The sequence below is a fragment of the Erigeron canadensis genome, chromosome 1 (assembly GCF_010389155.1).
Source record: "Erigeron canadensis isolate Cc75 chromosome 1, C_canadensis_v1, whole genome shotgun sequence".
In the NCBI taxonomy this organism is placed as follows: domain Eukaryota; kingdom Viridiplantae; phylum Streptophyta; class Magnoliopsida; order Asterales; family Asteraceae; genus Erigeron; species Erigeron canadensis.
In genome coordinates this window covers 60355281-60371282 of record NC_057761.1, presented here as the reverse complement: position 1 = coordinate 60371282, position 16002 = coordinate 60355281, and the positions used below count along the sequence as shown (strand labels likewise).

Below are 16002 nucleotides of genomic sequence, written 5' to 3'. Positions count from 1 at the left end.
TCAAGTTAGTAATCAGTAGTTAGCAATTATTATTCGAGACACTACAATAACATTCATTTAGACAATATGTGGAGCTTTGGCTTTAGATTTTGAGATTCATAAAAACCGAACCAAATTTCTAATGCGATTGTGTTTGGTCTTCTTAGTTTGAATTAGATACGGCTCCAATAAAAAAACATGGGGTTTGCTAAATATAAGGGCTGTGTTTAAGGTGTATAAATTGTTTATACATTTACCATGAAAATCAGGGGCAAACTTTTTATATGAAATGTACAAATTTTTTTATGCACGTTAAATTAGCATTTCCCAAAAAACAAAACCAATAAATCGAACCAAATAAACACCGTAATATATATGGAAACATAGACACCAAATACATTTTCTATTTGGGATAGACAGGGATTAAGATACCAAAAGTGAGTATATAACTTTATTAATAAAATTGAGAATCTTACCATTTAATTAAAATTAATAATCAAATAAAAAATCAAATTTAAAAACTTAATCACTAATTTTAATTCAAAATCTATATAACTCTTAATTTAATATAAAGTTGGTTTCTTATCCGATAGAGGCATCATTTGCAAACCTGTAGTAAAAATTTAAAAGGTAGGCCATCTTCAGTTTCTTTCACACCGATAGAGGCATTATTTAGTTTTCACCATTTTACCATTTCTCGACCCGTCAAATCAAAAAACATGGTTTGATACTACATTTTAACTTTTTTATTGTTGAATCATTTAATTTAACATTGGAAAAAGAAAACCCACCATTGAATCAATGAAACCCTCAAACCTTGTGCCCTTAATATTAATTATAGGCGTGGTTGTAAATGGAGGAGGAGATAATAATAAGTTGGTATACAAAGGATGTGCAAAACAAGGTCTATCAGATCCAAACGGGGTGTACTCATCGGCTCTGTCTGCCATATTTGGGACCCTCATCCAGCAATCTTCAAAAGCCAAGTTCTTCAAGACAACAAGTGGGTCGGTGGTTTCGGGTCTGTTTCAGTGCAGAGGGGATCTGAGTAACGTGGAATGCTACACCTGCGTCAGCAGACTCCCAATCTTGATGGACAAGCTCTGCGGCAAAACCGTGGCTGCAAGAATCCAGCTTTTGGGTTGTTACATGCTTTATGAGGTATCCGGGTTTGCTCAGATATCTGGAATGGAGCTGCTTTACAAGAAATGTGGGAAAACCGGTAGCGGCGTTCAGCAAACAAGCAGGGATGCCGCATTTTCATCTTTGGAAACTGCGATTGCCGCAAATAATAATGGGGGGTTTTATACAACGAGCTATGAGGCGGTGTATGTGTTGGGGCAATGTGAAGGGGATTTAGGGAGCTCCGATTGCGGGGCGTGTGTAAAAAGTGCGGTCCAAAGAGCCCAGGTGGAGTGCGGGAGGGCAGTCGTGTCTGGTCAAATATATCTTCATCGATGTTTCATCAGCTTTAATTACTATGCTTATCCTAATGGCGGCACTCCTCCTCCTAAACCTAACAACAATCCTTCCTCTTCATATTCATCTTCCTCTTCCTCTTCCTCTTCCTCTACATCATCATCAGGTATATATATATGTATTTACTTACTTGTTAAATTTATTTTGAAGTTGAATGGAAATTAATTGGTAGGCCAGGGTCAAATACAGGAAAAACAGTGGCAATAATCTTAGGAGGGGCAGCGGGTGTTGGCTTCTTGATTGTTTTTTTGTTGATTGTTAGAAAGGCTATGAAGAAAGATGATGATGGTAAGTCGTTTTTTTTATTTACTACTACTACTTTACCTTTTAATAAAATCCCAGATTTTACTTATGCATGTGAATTTTGGGTACAACAGGTTATTGAAAGAAAACAAGAGAGTAGCTATAGGTAGTTGTTCAAGATTGAAGAAACCTGGAGATCCAAATTTTGATGGAGGTGGGTAGATCCATGAGCATTTTATGTTGATTTTGGTAAAGATTTAGAAGATAGGGCAGGATGATCCAACTAATCATCATCACCATGTTCATCTTGTTTTGTTAATGTTTAATGAACCTTAAATCTGTAAGAATGAATGTTCTGTCAATGAAATAGATTAAGGAAAGACTCGTGATTTATTTAACATTTATTTTTTATTTTATATCTAAGTAGTACTGTAGTATGAGCCATGAGGTCGTGTTTGACTACATAATTTAATCGAATTGATGAAATAGGATTAGAATTTTACTTCTTTTTTTTTAAGTGTTTGGTTATTTATTTAAAAATAAAAATATCTTTTTTGGGTAAAATGTAATCATTTTTTTATTTAATATAATCTTTGCCTTTGGGAAAGAAAATTCATTTTTTCCCTAAATTTAATCTTCAAAAATATCCGTCAAATTCTATTACTTTAAAATCTAATTATTTTAACATATTTTATTCATCTTAGAAACATTTTTGTAGTATATAAATTACATACTCCTCGAATTAAAGGCCATTTGATTTCTTTAATTTGTATGTCTGTCTCTCTCCCACCAGTTTCCAAAAACAATGACTTTATCTTTACCTATGCTCTTTTTTCTTTTTTAAGTCAAAACTATTGCAATGTGGAGTAGTGTTCCAGTTGAAATCAACTTCCTAATCTGATTAATTAATTTAATACAATCTATACACCTTTATAAAATGGGAAAAATTCAGTAACCTATTTATAAAATGGGAAAAATTCAATAACCTATTTATACAAGTTTCATATTAAATGTAAACTATTTTGTTTTTGTCTATTTAAAAAATCATATTTCCAAAAGTTTCATAATAAAGGATATCTCGTTAGTTTTTGACAGACAACGCCCGTTAAGTGTCACGTCACTGATGTCACGTCATCAGATTTGCTGACATGACAAGTTGACTTTAACTAACATATATATATAGTTATATATATGAGGGAAGTGAGTATGAGGTTGTCCCTCATCTAAGCTTAGATGGGGAACCTCTCACGTTTGGTTTTAATAAACAATAAAAATCATGGGGGTCATGTATTTGTTTTAAATTCAAACAAATAATAAAATATTTGTATGTGAGGGGTTTCATCCCCATACTCACTTTTCCCATATATATATATATATATGGGAAAGGAAATATAAGGTTGTCCGGTACCTAAACTTAGGTATAGAACCCCTCACATACTAATATTTTATTATTTTTTGTTTAATGAATAAATGCATGGGCCCCCATGATTTTTATGGATTAAAAAAACAATATGTGAGTGTTCCACACCTAAGCTTAGATACCCGACAGCCTTATATTCCCATCCCCTATATATATATAGGGGTTGAGTATTGTAAAACAAGTATTAAGGTAAAATAAATAAGACAAAATCTTGACCCTTAGATCATGGTTATATTGATGCACGACGATTCACAAAGCAATTGATGCACAATGATTTTCATGATGCACAGTGACTTTTAGTGAAAAGAAACCTATTGTTTTATTTGTTTTACTTTAATAGTTGTTTTATTTTACCTAAAATATATATATATATATATATTAAAAGTGGACCATAGCAATACTAAAAGATTCGTTGACTAGCATTACTACTGCATTTGCTTTATTTTCTTTTGTTGAAATTTATAATTATAATTCAATTATTATTGGATTTAATAAAATGAATATCTATACATTTTTTAAATAAATAACATATATTTTTTATTCGCTGTTTATCGAGTACTATACTATTTTCATAACATTTCAATTTTTTGTTTAAAAAAACACTTATCATTTTATATTAAAATATATTTATATTTATAAAAGTTAAATTTATAATAAAAAAAATTTAGTTTTAAAACATTATTAGTTATAAAAGAAAGGAAAATAATTCGTACTACAAACTTTATATAAGCTTAGATAATGTCACTTTAAAAAAAATTACAAATTAAATTTTTGAATTTTATGTAACATCTTAGATTTTAAATATGATACTTATATACATAGTAAAAGAGAAACCTTTAGTTATGACTATATTTTATAATGGTTACATGGTATGTCAAATTATTTACGTGCTTGGATGTATTTGTTTATTTTTACAAGTTGAATTAAGCTTCAAATGTTAATATAAGATACTTAGGGATTTAATATGAAAGAAATTGTGTATGACTAGGCAAGACAAAAACATTTCCTGGCCATTGCTAGGACATACACGTGGATGTGTATGTGTATTACTATACAAATACAAAGTTAAGATAAACATAGAAAAATTCGAGGTGTTTGGTCCGTACGGTCCTCAGAGAGGAAGACTCCTTACCAACATTTTGATATTCTTGTTCTATTCTATCATTGATCGAAATCGAAGTATCAATTAAAAATAAACCTAAATATCTTATACTAGTAAGATAAATAGATATTATTTCTATGAGGAACGTCTGTGGTTATAGTCAAGTTTTAACAATTTTTGTTTAGTTTAGAAAATAAAAACAAAACTAATTTTAATTATCTAAATAGCTAGACTTAAATTAATGAAACGAAACAAAATTAAAAATAAAACTTGTAAACAATGATAAAAAGTGCATCCCTCCCGAATCCCAAAATTTGCGTTAATTTACTTAATAAACTTTACCGAGTATTTATTCTAAATTACATAGACATAATTATATTACTTGACAAGAACAGTTTTGGGCACAACCTATGTTAATTAGATGACCTGTAACACCCAACATTTAAAAATATGGATTTCCAAAAAATTTCGCCTAACGGCGTTAAAGAAAGCGGAAAAAACGTTTAAAAGTCCAAATCAGAAAATTCAGTTTGGTTTATTCTTTCAAAAGGTGTTACTCATCACATCATTGAATAAGTCTAATGGAAACCCATTATTTCCCAATATAAAAGCAACCAATCATCAAATATTCCAAATATGAAAATTGCAAAAACATAAATCAAAGTCTAGATTGAGTAGCAATTATGGGTAAACTAACGTCATCATCACTTGCTATCTACCCATGCTTCTCTTTATTTCATCAACGACCTTTAGCTTGCTAAACCTAAGGGGACAACACATTTCAAGAAACAAGTGTTAGCTAACGAATTAGCTAAGTAAGAATACACAAGGTTTAGAAAGCATTTGTCCAATTAAAACGTTATAAAGATCGTTTTGCAACATTAGAATACATATCATCACATATCATCTCATTCATCATCTTTCATACAAAATAGGTCACCCTAATTGTGCCTAAACATCTTTAACATCATCAAATAACACATCATAGCATCATTTAAGTGTAACTGAAGTCACACCCGACTAGATGAACACACCTTACGGCTATCCATCAATGTCGTTAAGGAATGGCAAGCCAATTCCAGAAGTAATCTGTATGTTCAATGACAATGGGGCTGGTAAGACCTCCCGTATTACTCTTCACGTTATACCTCATTGCAAGGAGCCACCCGAGCAACCACATCAACGCACTTAACCGGGCTAGGGCAAGTACGGGTTAAGCTTAACACTTTCACATCAAATTTACGAGCTCGATTTCACATCACATATAGTTTAGGTGTTTACACAACCTAAACAATCATCACATATACATCTTTTACATTTGGGCCCTTAAACGTGCACGTGTCATGGCAACTTAATAAGTCTAGTGAACTAGATAAACAAGCCATACAAACATACACATTTCAATACTCATCAACAAGTGTCATAAATCAATTCATTATAAGACATTGCATTTCATTTCATAAGACAACATCACATATCGTTGGGACTGCATTTCAGGCCTCATTGGTCATTTGCATAGCCCATATAACCTCCGTGTTATAAGTAACAAAATACCGTTAAGGAAGTTATAATACAAAAACCATGCTTTTGTTGAACCTTCAGCTTGTCAAAATAGTATATCTTACCTTGATACAGCTTACCAACAAGTTAAGAGTGTCTAACTGTGCTTGCTAAGTGCTCCCGACAACCTAGAATGAGTATAAGATCGATCTATAAGCTAAACAAAACTTAAGTACTAATTGGACCCATTTGTGCACCGCACAGGAATCCTGTGCGTCGCACAAAGCAAGAAAAAGTCATTTGTGCACCGCACAGAAAGTCTGTGCACCGCACAAAAACGAATTTCGTCACAGAAAATTTGAGCATATCATCTGTGCACCGCACAAAATCCTTGTGCGCCGCATATCGGGCACCCTTCAGAAATCCATTTTTCAAAATTTGATTGCACAAAATCCTTGTGCACCGCAAAAAACCCAGTTCGACCAAAAACCCAACTTTTAACCCTTTAATCGAATCTCATACGAACACCAATCATCAATTCGACCTGGAGACATAAAATTAAGCCTTTTGACAACACTTTTAGCAACTTAAATCCATCAATCAATCCTTTAATCCTTTACAACATAAATCAATCATTAAATCACCCGAATAACACAAAATCGGTAAAACATTTGATCAAATAAACCAACCCACACCCCATGGCCTGAGTTGAATACAATCCAAGACTTAAATAATCAGATCTCAGAGAGGAAAATACCTACAATACCTGTAAATGACTTAGAGGATTCAAGATCTAAGCAAAACTTGGACGAAACACCTAGAATCGAAGACTTTTGATGATGGGTTTGCTTTGGGAGGGAGTTAGGAGCAGCTGGAGGTTTTCACACACGTTCAATCAGTTTTGGTGACAATTAGGGATACCTAATTACACCTGGAACCCTGGCTATCAACTCCTAATTTTGCACTTGGGACCCTTTAACTTCTAATCTTATCGTTCTAAGCTTAAACTCACATAACGAGAGACTTAACACATTAACAAGCACTTAATTACATCATGACACTTTAATTACTTTCATTAAACATCACGTTAGTCATATCACATGTAGCATATAACATCAAATCACATTATCACATAAAAGGCACATAAACTTAACGAGCTAACGTTGACTAACGAAAAATCAATTAGTCAAATACGAAAAGTTTGAGATGTTACATGACCTGTCTTAATCCCTAAACTAACAATAATTCAACTAACATGATGAGCGTCCATTTTGTGCTTATTTCCTATATCATTAGGTCATGTTTTGATGTATAAGGTCGCGTTTGGTTCACAAAATTTGATGGAATTTGATGGAAATGGAATTGAATTTCATTGATTAGCGTGTTTGGTTGGTTAAAGAAGGAGGAATCACATTATGTTGGAATGTAAACATTCCCTCATTTGATGGAATCTCCATTCCTTGGGGATGGGGGAAGGAATTTCATTCCGTCCCTCACTTGAATTTTCAAAAAATCATAAATATTCCGTCAAATTCCATTTATTCAAATTCTATGTCTTTTGACATATTTCATTCCTTCCAAAAATATTCTGTGAACCAAACACACCCTAAATGAGTTAAGAAATGTGAACTTTTGGTACTTAATGGGATGACATGTTATGATAGGTTCACAAAGCGTGGAAGTGAAGGCAAACATCTCTACTCAACTTAACACGAAGCCACAAGACTCTTGGACGAAGACTAGCAAGCAGAACATGAAGAATTGGAGGCCGGCATAAAGCATTCGACCACCTGTTAGTATTTTGGGCATAATTTCTTCATACGGACTCCGTTTCTGACAAGTAAGCTATCCACGGAAAGGTGAGAGAAAGATCTACAACTTTTGTGTTGGAACTGAAGCCTACAACGCCGCTCATTTCATACTAGCGCCGCTGGAAGTGATCCTGAAGCCACCTGCGGCGCTGGGACCATCTTGAGCACCTCTAGGAGCCAACCAGCGGAGCTGGGAGCCAGCCAGCGCCGCTGGGACTTTTGCCAACGCCGCTGGGAGCGCCGTCAGCTATGGTTTTCATCCTAAAACCTATAAATACCCCTCTAAAACCCTAGGGTCATAGCTCACTTCCTCTAGGCGACTTGTAGGTCGTTTCTAGGGTATTTTCACCATCTCAAAACCTTCCTACACCTCCATATCACACATATGATCAATCATCAATCCTTAACAACATCATCATCATAATTATCAACCACCTTCATTAGATCTAAACCCTTGTAAAACCTTCTTAGCATTTGGAAGATCGAGCATCAATTATCATCAACAATAAATTCAAAATAGCCAACATCGGTCAAAGTAATAATAGGAGGATTCGTGGGTGTTGAATTGAAAGAGCGACGAAGAAGGATACGGACCGCTCAACTTCGCCCTATTATTAGTTTGATCTTTCTTTACTCTTTTATTATTGTTAGCATACTTTAATGCAAGACTTGGTTGACAATTGTTCTTATGGATTTATTTATATTAATGATTGTTAGTTTTATTTGTCTTGTCATGAGTAGCTAAATTGTTATGCATTTGCTTGGATAATGTGATCATGTCTATGTAGTGATATTATTTGCTTGTAGTTGTTGAACCGTTTTTATGCTTGATCTAGTTAAAGTAGGTTGGGGACTTGACCGAAAGTCAAACTGTTTGGGTGACTTGACAGGAATCCCGTAGACTATAAAGATTAGGTCATAAAAATAGGCTTAGTTGATCATATTAATTAGGGGACTTGATATGAAGCTTAATTAAAGGGTTAGGTGACTTGACAGGAAGCTTGGTCGTGATTAGTCGTTCAACAATTATAAGTAATTTGGTAGATGATTTAGGTGGCATGTAAACTGTTTCCATGTAAATGTATCGTTTTCATTATTATTATAGTCTTTTACAAATCAAATCATGCATTTAGTGTTTCCTCGCTAGACCAAGCAGTTGGAAATTTTTGCTTTTAGTTTTAGTTTATTAAGTAGTGACAAAACCCCCAACAATCTTAGAATTACACCTAGCTGCATTATTAAAACATAGTCCCTGAGAACGATCGTGGTCTTACCTGTTTGCTATACTATAAACGAACAGGTCTACTGCCCGTGAGTGAGTGTAAAAGAGAAGTTAACCTTGTAATATAAATTTAAAACTTGTTAGGAAATTATAAGTTAAACTTCTAGCTCATCATAACACAATAACTATATAGTTAATAAATCAACTAAATAAAAAAAGACATTTTATTTGTAATATTATATAAGAGAATTTTTATCTTTAAATAAATAATTAATATTTTTATTAAATATGTAAAGGGTTATATTTATTTTATTTATATATGACAATCATATTTAAATAAAAAGTTTTTTAAAGTGAAATATGAATTTGCCACATCAAAAACATTCTAATAATATTTATAACAAACAATTTTATTTTATTATATATAGAAAAATTTACTTTCAAATCGATCTTAATCATATTCAATACCATAAATTAGATATAAAAAGATTAGTTAGTAAGTCCAAATATACGACATTAAATAACCTTTACCGTATAATGGTTAAATAACCTTTACCGTATAATGGTAAAATCTTGTCCGTATTCAAGTCTTTGAAGTTGACCAACTTTTCTGCCCTCCTCCTTTCCTACTTAATTAAGGACTTGTTTTGCTGTTCAAAAAATAAAATAAAATTAAGGACTTGTTTTAGATCTCCGAAGTTTGGATTATGACAACAAAATCATCCTAAAACAAACTTTTTTTTTCTTTCTACAATTCTATCTATCTTTGCTGCCAGCAACACCAAAAGGAAAAAAATTATAAATAGAAAAATGAAATAAGTAAGCTTTTATTATTTTATATATGGATCTGAATACGTTGATCTTGTTACTTTGTGATTATGTATAAATGAAATAAAATTTGGTTTTTGTATTGTTTGTTGTTCGAAGTGTATCCAAAGGTGAAAGTGAAACAACAACAAGAGGAAGAAGAATTACAGGATCATCATCATCCATCAGAGGAAGAGTTTCAAAGGATTTTTTTGAAGGATTTTAAATCTATGTCGACTTCTTTGTATCACCATCATCATCCATCTAATTCTAATTCTAATCCTAATCCTAATCCTAATCCTAAATCCCCCCCAGGTGATTTTCTTTCCCGGAGTATCTGAATTTGATTCACCACGTACATAATAATAAATAATTGATTCAATTTTCTTTATGTATGTATTTCTATGTATGTATGGCTGCTGCAGAACATAAACATGGTTACACACCACCACACGTCAGGGTTCCTATCTCCGGTATGTTGTTCAGGCCCAATAAACGAAAATTTTCATTTCATATTTCACTTCTTTATCTAATTAACCATAATATAATAATAATCATCATCCGATCGACCTATCTAACCTTAATAATTAATTAATTCGCTTGCTTCCTCTTTTAAACCAATCATTCAGGTGCCAATAAGAAGATATCCTCAACCAGCAGCAGCAGAAGCAAAGTAGTTAATAAAAACATCATCACAGGCGACGAGGTAACTAATTATACCGAAAAGCCACCTTCTTCTGTCCTACCGGCACCACGCGCTGTTTTATCCAGTCCAGGTACAATCATTTATATATTCATTCACCGCAATAAGTACTACTTAAGTTACTTACATCTCCCTCTTCCTCATGTAAAAATTGGTTTTTTGGATGTTATTGATCGAGCAACCAGAGAATGATGCAATGCTCGGAGCCAAAAAAATTACAAAAACACTTCTACATCCAAACACACGTAACAGGTGCAACCAACTCCACGACAGAAGCAAAACCAAAAGCTCATGGAAATAGCAATAACATGGAAACTTTTATTATTATTATTATTATTATTGTTATATTATGTATTGTTCCATCCATCAAGTTATATATAGCTACGTTATTGTTGTTTTGTCTATGTTGCTACATCTTACTTTGACTAGAAACCATAACAATTGGGCTGCTAATAGCAATCAAACCATTTTACTTGGATATCAACAAAAAATAAAGAAAATACCTTGCTTTAATTAGTTGTGTTCCAACTTCCAACTATTAAATTAAGATACGTTTAGGGTTTAATGTCGAGCCTTCTGTAACGGTTAAATTGGTGGTTTTTCCCTCCCTTGTGATCCCTGACTTCGTGGATCGGTCGCTAATGACTGTCTGGATGTAACAAGTAACCGTCCCGTGACACGAACGTTAAAAAAAAAATGAAGATCCGTTTTCACTTCTAAATAACACTTTTTAACAGGGAAAAATGATCCCCTTTTAACAAAATCCTATAACCAAGTTACTTTTATATGTACTAAGTAAGCACGTTGTAAATCATGGACTCGTGGTTAGACTAGTAAATGACCAAGATCCAATCTCAATGTGCATCGTTTAAGGGAAAAACATATCGATGATGCTAATAAATTTCACCTTTAAAAAAACGTATCGATGATGCTTTGAAACTCAGAGTGTGAGTTCTCCCATGCAACAAAACATGCCCTCTCTTGTTTACCTGTATCACACAGCAACATTACCACCCCCCCCAACACACACACACATATATGAAAAAGATAATTCAAGAACACCATTTCAAAAAAAACAAAAAAAAAAATCTAAACCACTCATTTCTCATCCCTTCAATTTCTTCTTTCTCTTTTTAGATTCTCTGTGACCTATCACCCTTACCAGGTATCCTTTATTAAATACCCGTATGACAAAACCCGTATCGTATGAAATCGGGAAAAAAAATGGAGAATGGGTTTTATTTTTTAAAATATAAAAAAATAAAAATGAAAAAAAAGTACTCGTATAAAACTATGTCAAAAGGAGGAAAGAGTTGGAGGAAATTAATAGCTGAGATTTGTCCCTATCTTTTTTGGAATGTCTCATGTGTGTGCTCAAATTAACTCATCCCTTATTGGCAACACTCATTTTAAGACTAAGAAGCTCCAGTCTATCACCAATACAAATCCCTTGAGATCCCTATCTTTCTTTTCTTACATCATCATCTACCACATCCGGACAACTGGGAAGAAATTGCTAAAAACCATCTAAAAGTTCAACACTCTGCTCATAAGATATATTATATTAAAACCATGCTATCTATACTACATTTCAATCACTTGTGGCTTATTCATTCAATTTACGACAAATATTCCTATAGGCAATACCTCCTCAAGTTGAAGAAAAATTAAAATAACAAAAATATAGAATTTAGACCAGAAAAAACTCATTTGAACATGCCCGATACAGCTGCTTTACGACATACATTGTACTAAACTTGAGCTTATTATATACATGCTGGAATCCTAAAATAAATGAGCTTGACTGGTAATCCTAGCAAATGAAAATCTACAACAAAACTTACTTCATTCTACTCTTACGTGAAGTTGTCGTCAGTAAATAATACTTGCTTAAAGCATGATGACAACCTAAATCATCAACGAAGTCCGAAAAAGCCTGAATGCAGCATTCCATGTCAGAGTTGTAGAGAAAAAGGGTCACTGGTTGAGAACCAAGAAGTGCAAGATAGTGAAGCCACGGCAGATCGGTACTTCTAATCCTTTACTTGATAGACTCTGACCTGCAAAAGAGTTGCCAATCAATCATCTAGTACGTGTCAACAAGAAGCAATAGAATTCATTTTAAAGTTTAAAAAATACTTGTACATCAGACTGATTTGTTGTATTGTGAGGATATCAAATAAGATTAGTCTCAAAGCAACCAAAAAGGGTACTTCAGGGAAATATATTATATATGTACTCATAATATATAAGCCTAAAGATGATTAACTAATAAACACAGAGGAATTCTTTCACATTTAGCATATTTATACTAATAGGGAAACAATAACTGAAATTTTCCTTTCATACTCTGTCAAAACTTAACAAACCATAAACCTTCCTGGAGAGACATGTATGCATATTCACTTTCCACAGACCTCGGACTTCCTAAAATGGGCATATAGCCATATACATAGTACAAATGAAAGATGGTGTTATGAAAGGTTCTGCCACAGCTCATATTTTATAAAATGAAGGGTTAAGCATATATAACCAAAAGCACAGCAAAGGACACGAAAGCATAACAGAAGTAAAAAAAGAAAACAAGCAGCTGCAAATAAAGATGAAACGGCAACCAATAAGCCATTGTTCCCATGCAGCAGACTAACTTTTTTTCGGCTATCATCTTGACATAAGTTAATAGGTTCCACTTGGAGGCAGATTTTCTGGTTCACATAGCACACTGCACACGCATAATATCCGTCTTGCGTGGCAGAAGATAGCCACACCAGTAATATTAAACTTAATAAAAGGAATACAAAAGTATAAGCTGTATAAACTACCAACTTATGAGCTAATATTAATGGGCTGGGACATCAAAGAAATGCCTCTACGAGATTCAAAAAAATGTGCTTAGATAAGAAACAAATGAGATCCAGAGTTGACTTAAACACAACAGGCTGAACTCAGACCACAACAAAGTAGGGAAAACAACCAAACAATGATGGACGAAAAGGCAGGCTTACTCAGTCTAATAATTAGTATAATGTCAAGCTGCACTTACCTCAGCACGTGAAGCTTCCCGAGATCTGCAATGGAAGATACACAAACGGCAAATCAAAAGAAAAGAAGATAACAAATATGGGTTTAATTACAAATCGCTAGCTTCCCCGTCCACTCATCCGCAGCTCCATAATCAAGACTGAGTTCCCGCAAGGGGGGAATATTCTCCATAGCAAACAGCATAAGGTGGGGAAACGACAAATTTGAATGATCATAAAGCACCAGCTGCACTAGAACATTAGGGCATGAACTGTGGCTCATGTAACAAGCAAGATTCCTCATCCTAGAAACATCCATACCAAAGTCCAAGGGAGGAACAGATGGGTATGACGGGCGTTCATAGTCGGAAAATATTTGAGACAAATCCCCCCATTCTGCCCATCTCTCCCCAAACCGATTCGGGTAGACCAAAGTGTCTCCGTTCATGGCAAAGAGCTGGGCTTGTTCTCTCGTGAGAACAACTCCGGTATATTCACAAATAAAAGAACCAGCTTGTATCAGGTCCAACGATCTAACTCCCCAACCGGTTTCCCTCGACCTAAAGACTTCAAATCGGTTTCGCACACCCCTTTGGCTGACACGATTTTGACAGGTGGGAGGACAATGGCAGTGTGGTCCGCATTCGAATATCAAGGGCTTTCCTCTCACAAGAAGGCCATTTGAATCATAAGCAAAGTCGCCCCCGTTTTTCTTGGCACAAAAACAATCTTGTGAACATCCGGAGACACAATTACAACCACCAGCCTTGGGCCCGAGGTGATACACAAAAGGGGGGAAAACAGTGGTGACTAAATAGTCATAATACATGGGCTCGTGATTGCTATCAATGTCGTTAAACAGGAAGACGGGGATTTTTTCTTTCTTGAGGGAGATATCAAAACTGACATAGCCAACAGGCCTGGCATCTAAAGGCCTGGTTCTAAGAGTATCTGCAAACTTAAAAACGGCGCTGCCCATCTCAAGTTGGTTTTCCATTCTAACAAGCTTAAACTTGAACACCCCGAAGCCAGATTTGCCAACATCAAACCAGGACTCGACAATCTTGTAGAGGCCGTCATAAACGTAAACTTTGCCACTGGGGCTGCCTTCGTACTTGAAGCCGCGGATAACGCGTACCTCGATCCCATAATGCATGCTTCGTTCCATACCGAGGTTGCCGCCTTCGAGCTTCTGGTGAAGGACTTGCCTGGAGTGCTTATCCTGGCCGCCGTGGCCGGTGTAAACGATGACATCGCCGTTATCCTCGTCGTCTTCGTAACCGCCGGAAACGATGACGCTGGTGGCGATGGGCTCCCCGTTGGAGCTCTGGGAAGAAGAGAGGTAATCAATGCCGGCCTGGACCTGACCATGCATTCCAACAACACACAGCTCCATCCTGAAAAAGAAGACATCGCCGACATGGATACCGGGGATGGCGCCGACGATGCGCTTGTCACGGTTCAACCAAAGACCCCGTTGTTTCATAACGGAGGAAGCTTTGAGATCACCCCTGGCACGGGGCGGACGGGGCTCAAAGAGGGCAGGGGCGGGGGAGCGGCGCTTATCGTCTTCGGCGACAACTAAAACCCTAAGGGAATCATGAATCATCCTGGTTTTCCTCACAACATCACGAAAGTACCTTTCGTCGTCCATTGCCAGGTTGGTGACCCTCACCAATTCCGAGGAACGGGGAGGCACCTTACGGGGGGGGCCCACCGCGAGGAGACCATCACTGTTGGGGGGGACGGGGACAATAGCTTGTGCATCCGCAAATGCGGTACGGAACATGTCGGAAATCCTGTTGAATTCGGAATAAACATCCTCCTGTGGGACTTGGACTTGGAGGGGAACCGGTGGAAACAAATTAGGGTTTGGATTATTATTAGAATCATCATCAGCAGCAGATGGTTCGGTTTTGGGACTAGGTAGTGGAGGGATTTGATGAGGATCGATGACACTAGTAGTAGTAGTTGGTTCCATTTTGGGAATTAATAAATTATTGTTATTAGAAGTAGACGGCGGTGGGAGTGGCTCCGGGTACAGATTCAGATCAATTAAGCATGTACTTGTAGATGCCGCCGCCGCCATTTCCATTTCCCCTCACCCACACTCGCCAATTTCAATTGGAATTTTTTGATCGATTCTTTTGCCAAACACAAAATTAACCAAACCAAGTTTTGTTAACCGCTTCTTCTTCTTTCTTTCTGCTGCTGCTGTTTGTAATTGTGATTATGATTCGGTTCTGAATTATTATTATTATTATTATATTATTATTATTATTTTTATTACTATATATCAATCCAATTTACGCAAAATCCAATCGGAACGGAATACCAAAATTTCATTTTCCTCCCGACCCCAACAAACTCTACTTCCTTCTCCATTTGTCTCCCTTTCTTTTTTACTCGTATTTTTTACACATTTATTTTTTATTTTTATTATTATCATTATTATTACTAGTTATGAATGGTCATCACGGCGACAGTGTGGTAATGAGAGCGCCTGTTAGTGGTAGTGGTGGCGTCGAGTGATGTAATAATTGATATAAACTAAATACTGTAAATGGATAATGAAAATATTTTAAAAGATAAAGAACTAAGAATGTAATTTAATCATTAAAGACATTTTAGATAATTTTTCCTATGTAACTTTCAATAAAAAGGCTATTTTTTTCATAACGGGAACGGTACCCGCGCGTTACGGTGGTGAAGGAGG

General features: G+C 35.3%; 3 protein-coding genes across 4 annotated transcripts; 2 read left to right on the top strand and 1 right to left on the bottom strand.

The window, feature by feature from the left end:
* Positions 1–690: 690 nt before the first annotated feature.
* On the top strand, positions 691–2081 carry LOC122585387 (plasmodesmata-located protein 2-like). Its single transcript, XM_043757521.1, has 3 exons — positions 691–1564; positions 1636–1746; positions 1836–2081. The coding sequence occupies exons 1-3, from the start codon at positions 781–783 to the stop codon at positions 1841–1843; spliced, it is 903 nt and encodes a 300-aa protein (XP_043613456.1). The 5' UTR covers positions 691–780; the 3' UTR covers positions 1844–2081.
* Positions 2082–9444: 7363 nt separating this feature from the next.
* Positions 9445–10664, top strand: LOC122585928. Of its 2 annotated transcripts, XM_043758044.1 has the most exons (5): positions 9445–9575; positions 9684–9878; positions 9989–10036; positions 10193–10339; positions 10452–10664. In XM_043758044.1, coding segments are annotated over exons 1-5 (507 nt in total). In that variant the 5' UTR covers positions 9445–9574; the 3' UTR covers positions 10568–10664. The 2 variants fall into 2 exon arrangements, with proteins under 2 accessions (XP_043613979.1, XP_043613977.1); XM_043758042.1 differs by having other exon boundaries at positions 10193–10664.
* Positions 10665–11903: 1239 nt separating this feature from the next.
* Positions 11904–15669, bottom strand: LOC122585052 (histone-lysine N-methyltransferase family member SUVH9). The gene is made up of 2 exons (XM_043757151.1): positions 13310–15669; positions 11904–12326 (listed from the first exon to the last, which is right to left on the bottom strand). Exon 1 carries the CDS (start codon positions 15379–15381, stop codon positions 13393–13395), a length of 1989 nt encoding a protein of 662 aa, XP_043613086.1. The 5' UTR covers positions 15382–15669; the 3' UTR covers positions 11904–12326; positions 13310–13392.
* Between the last annotated feature and the right edge of the window lie 333 nt (positions 15670–16002).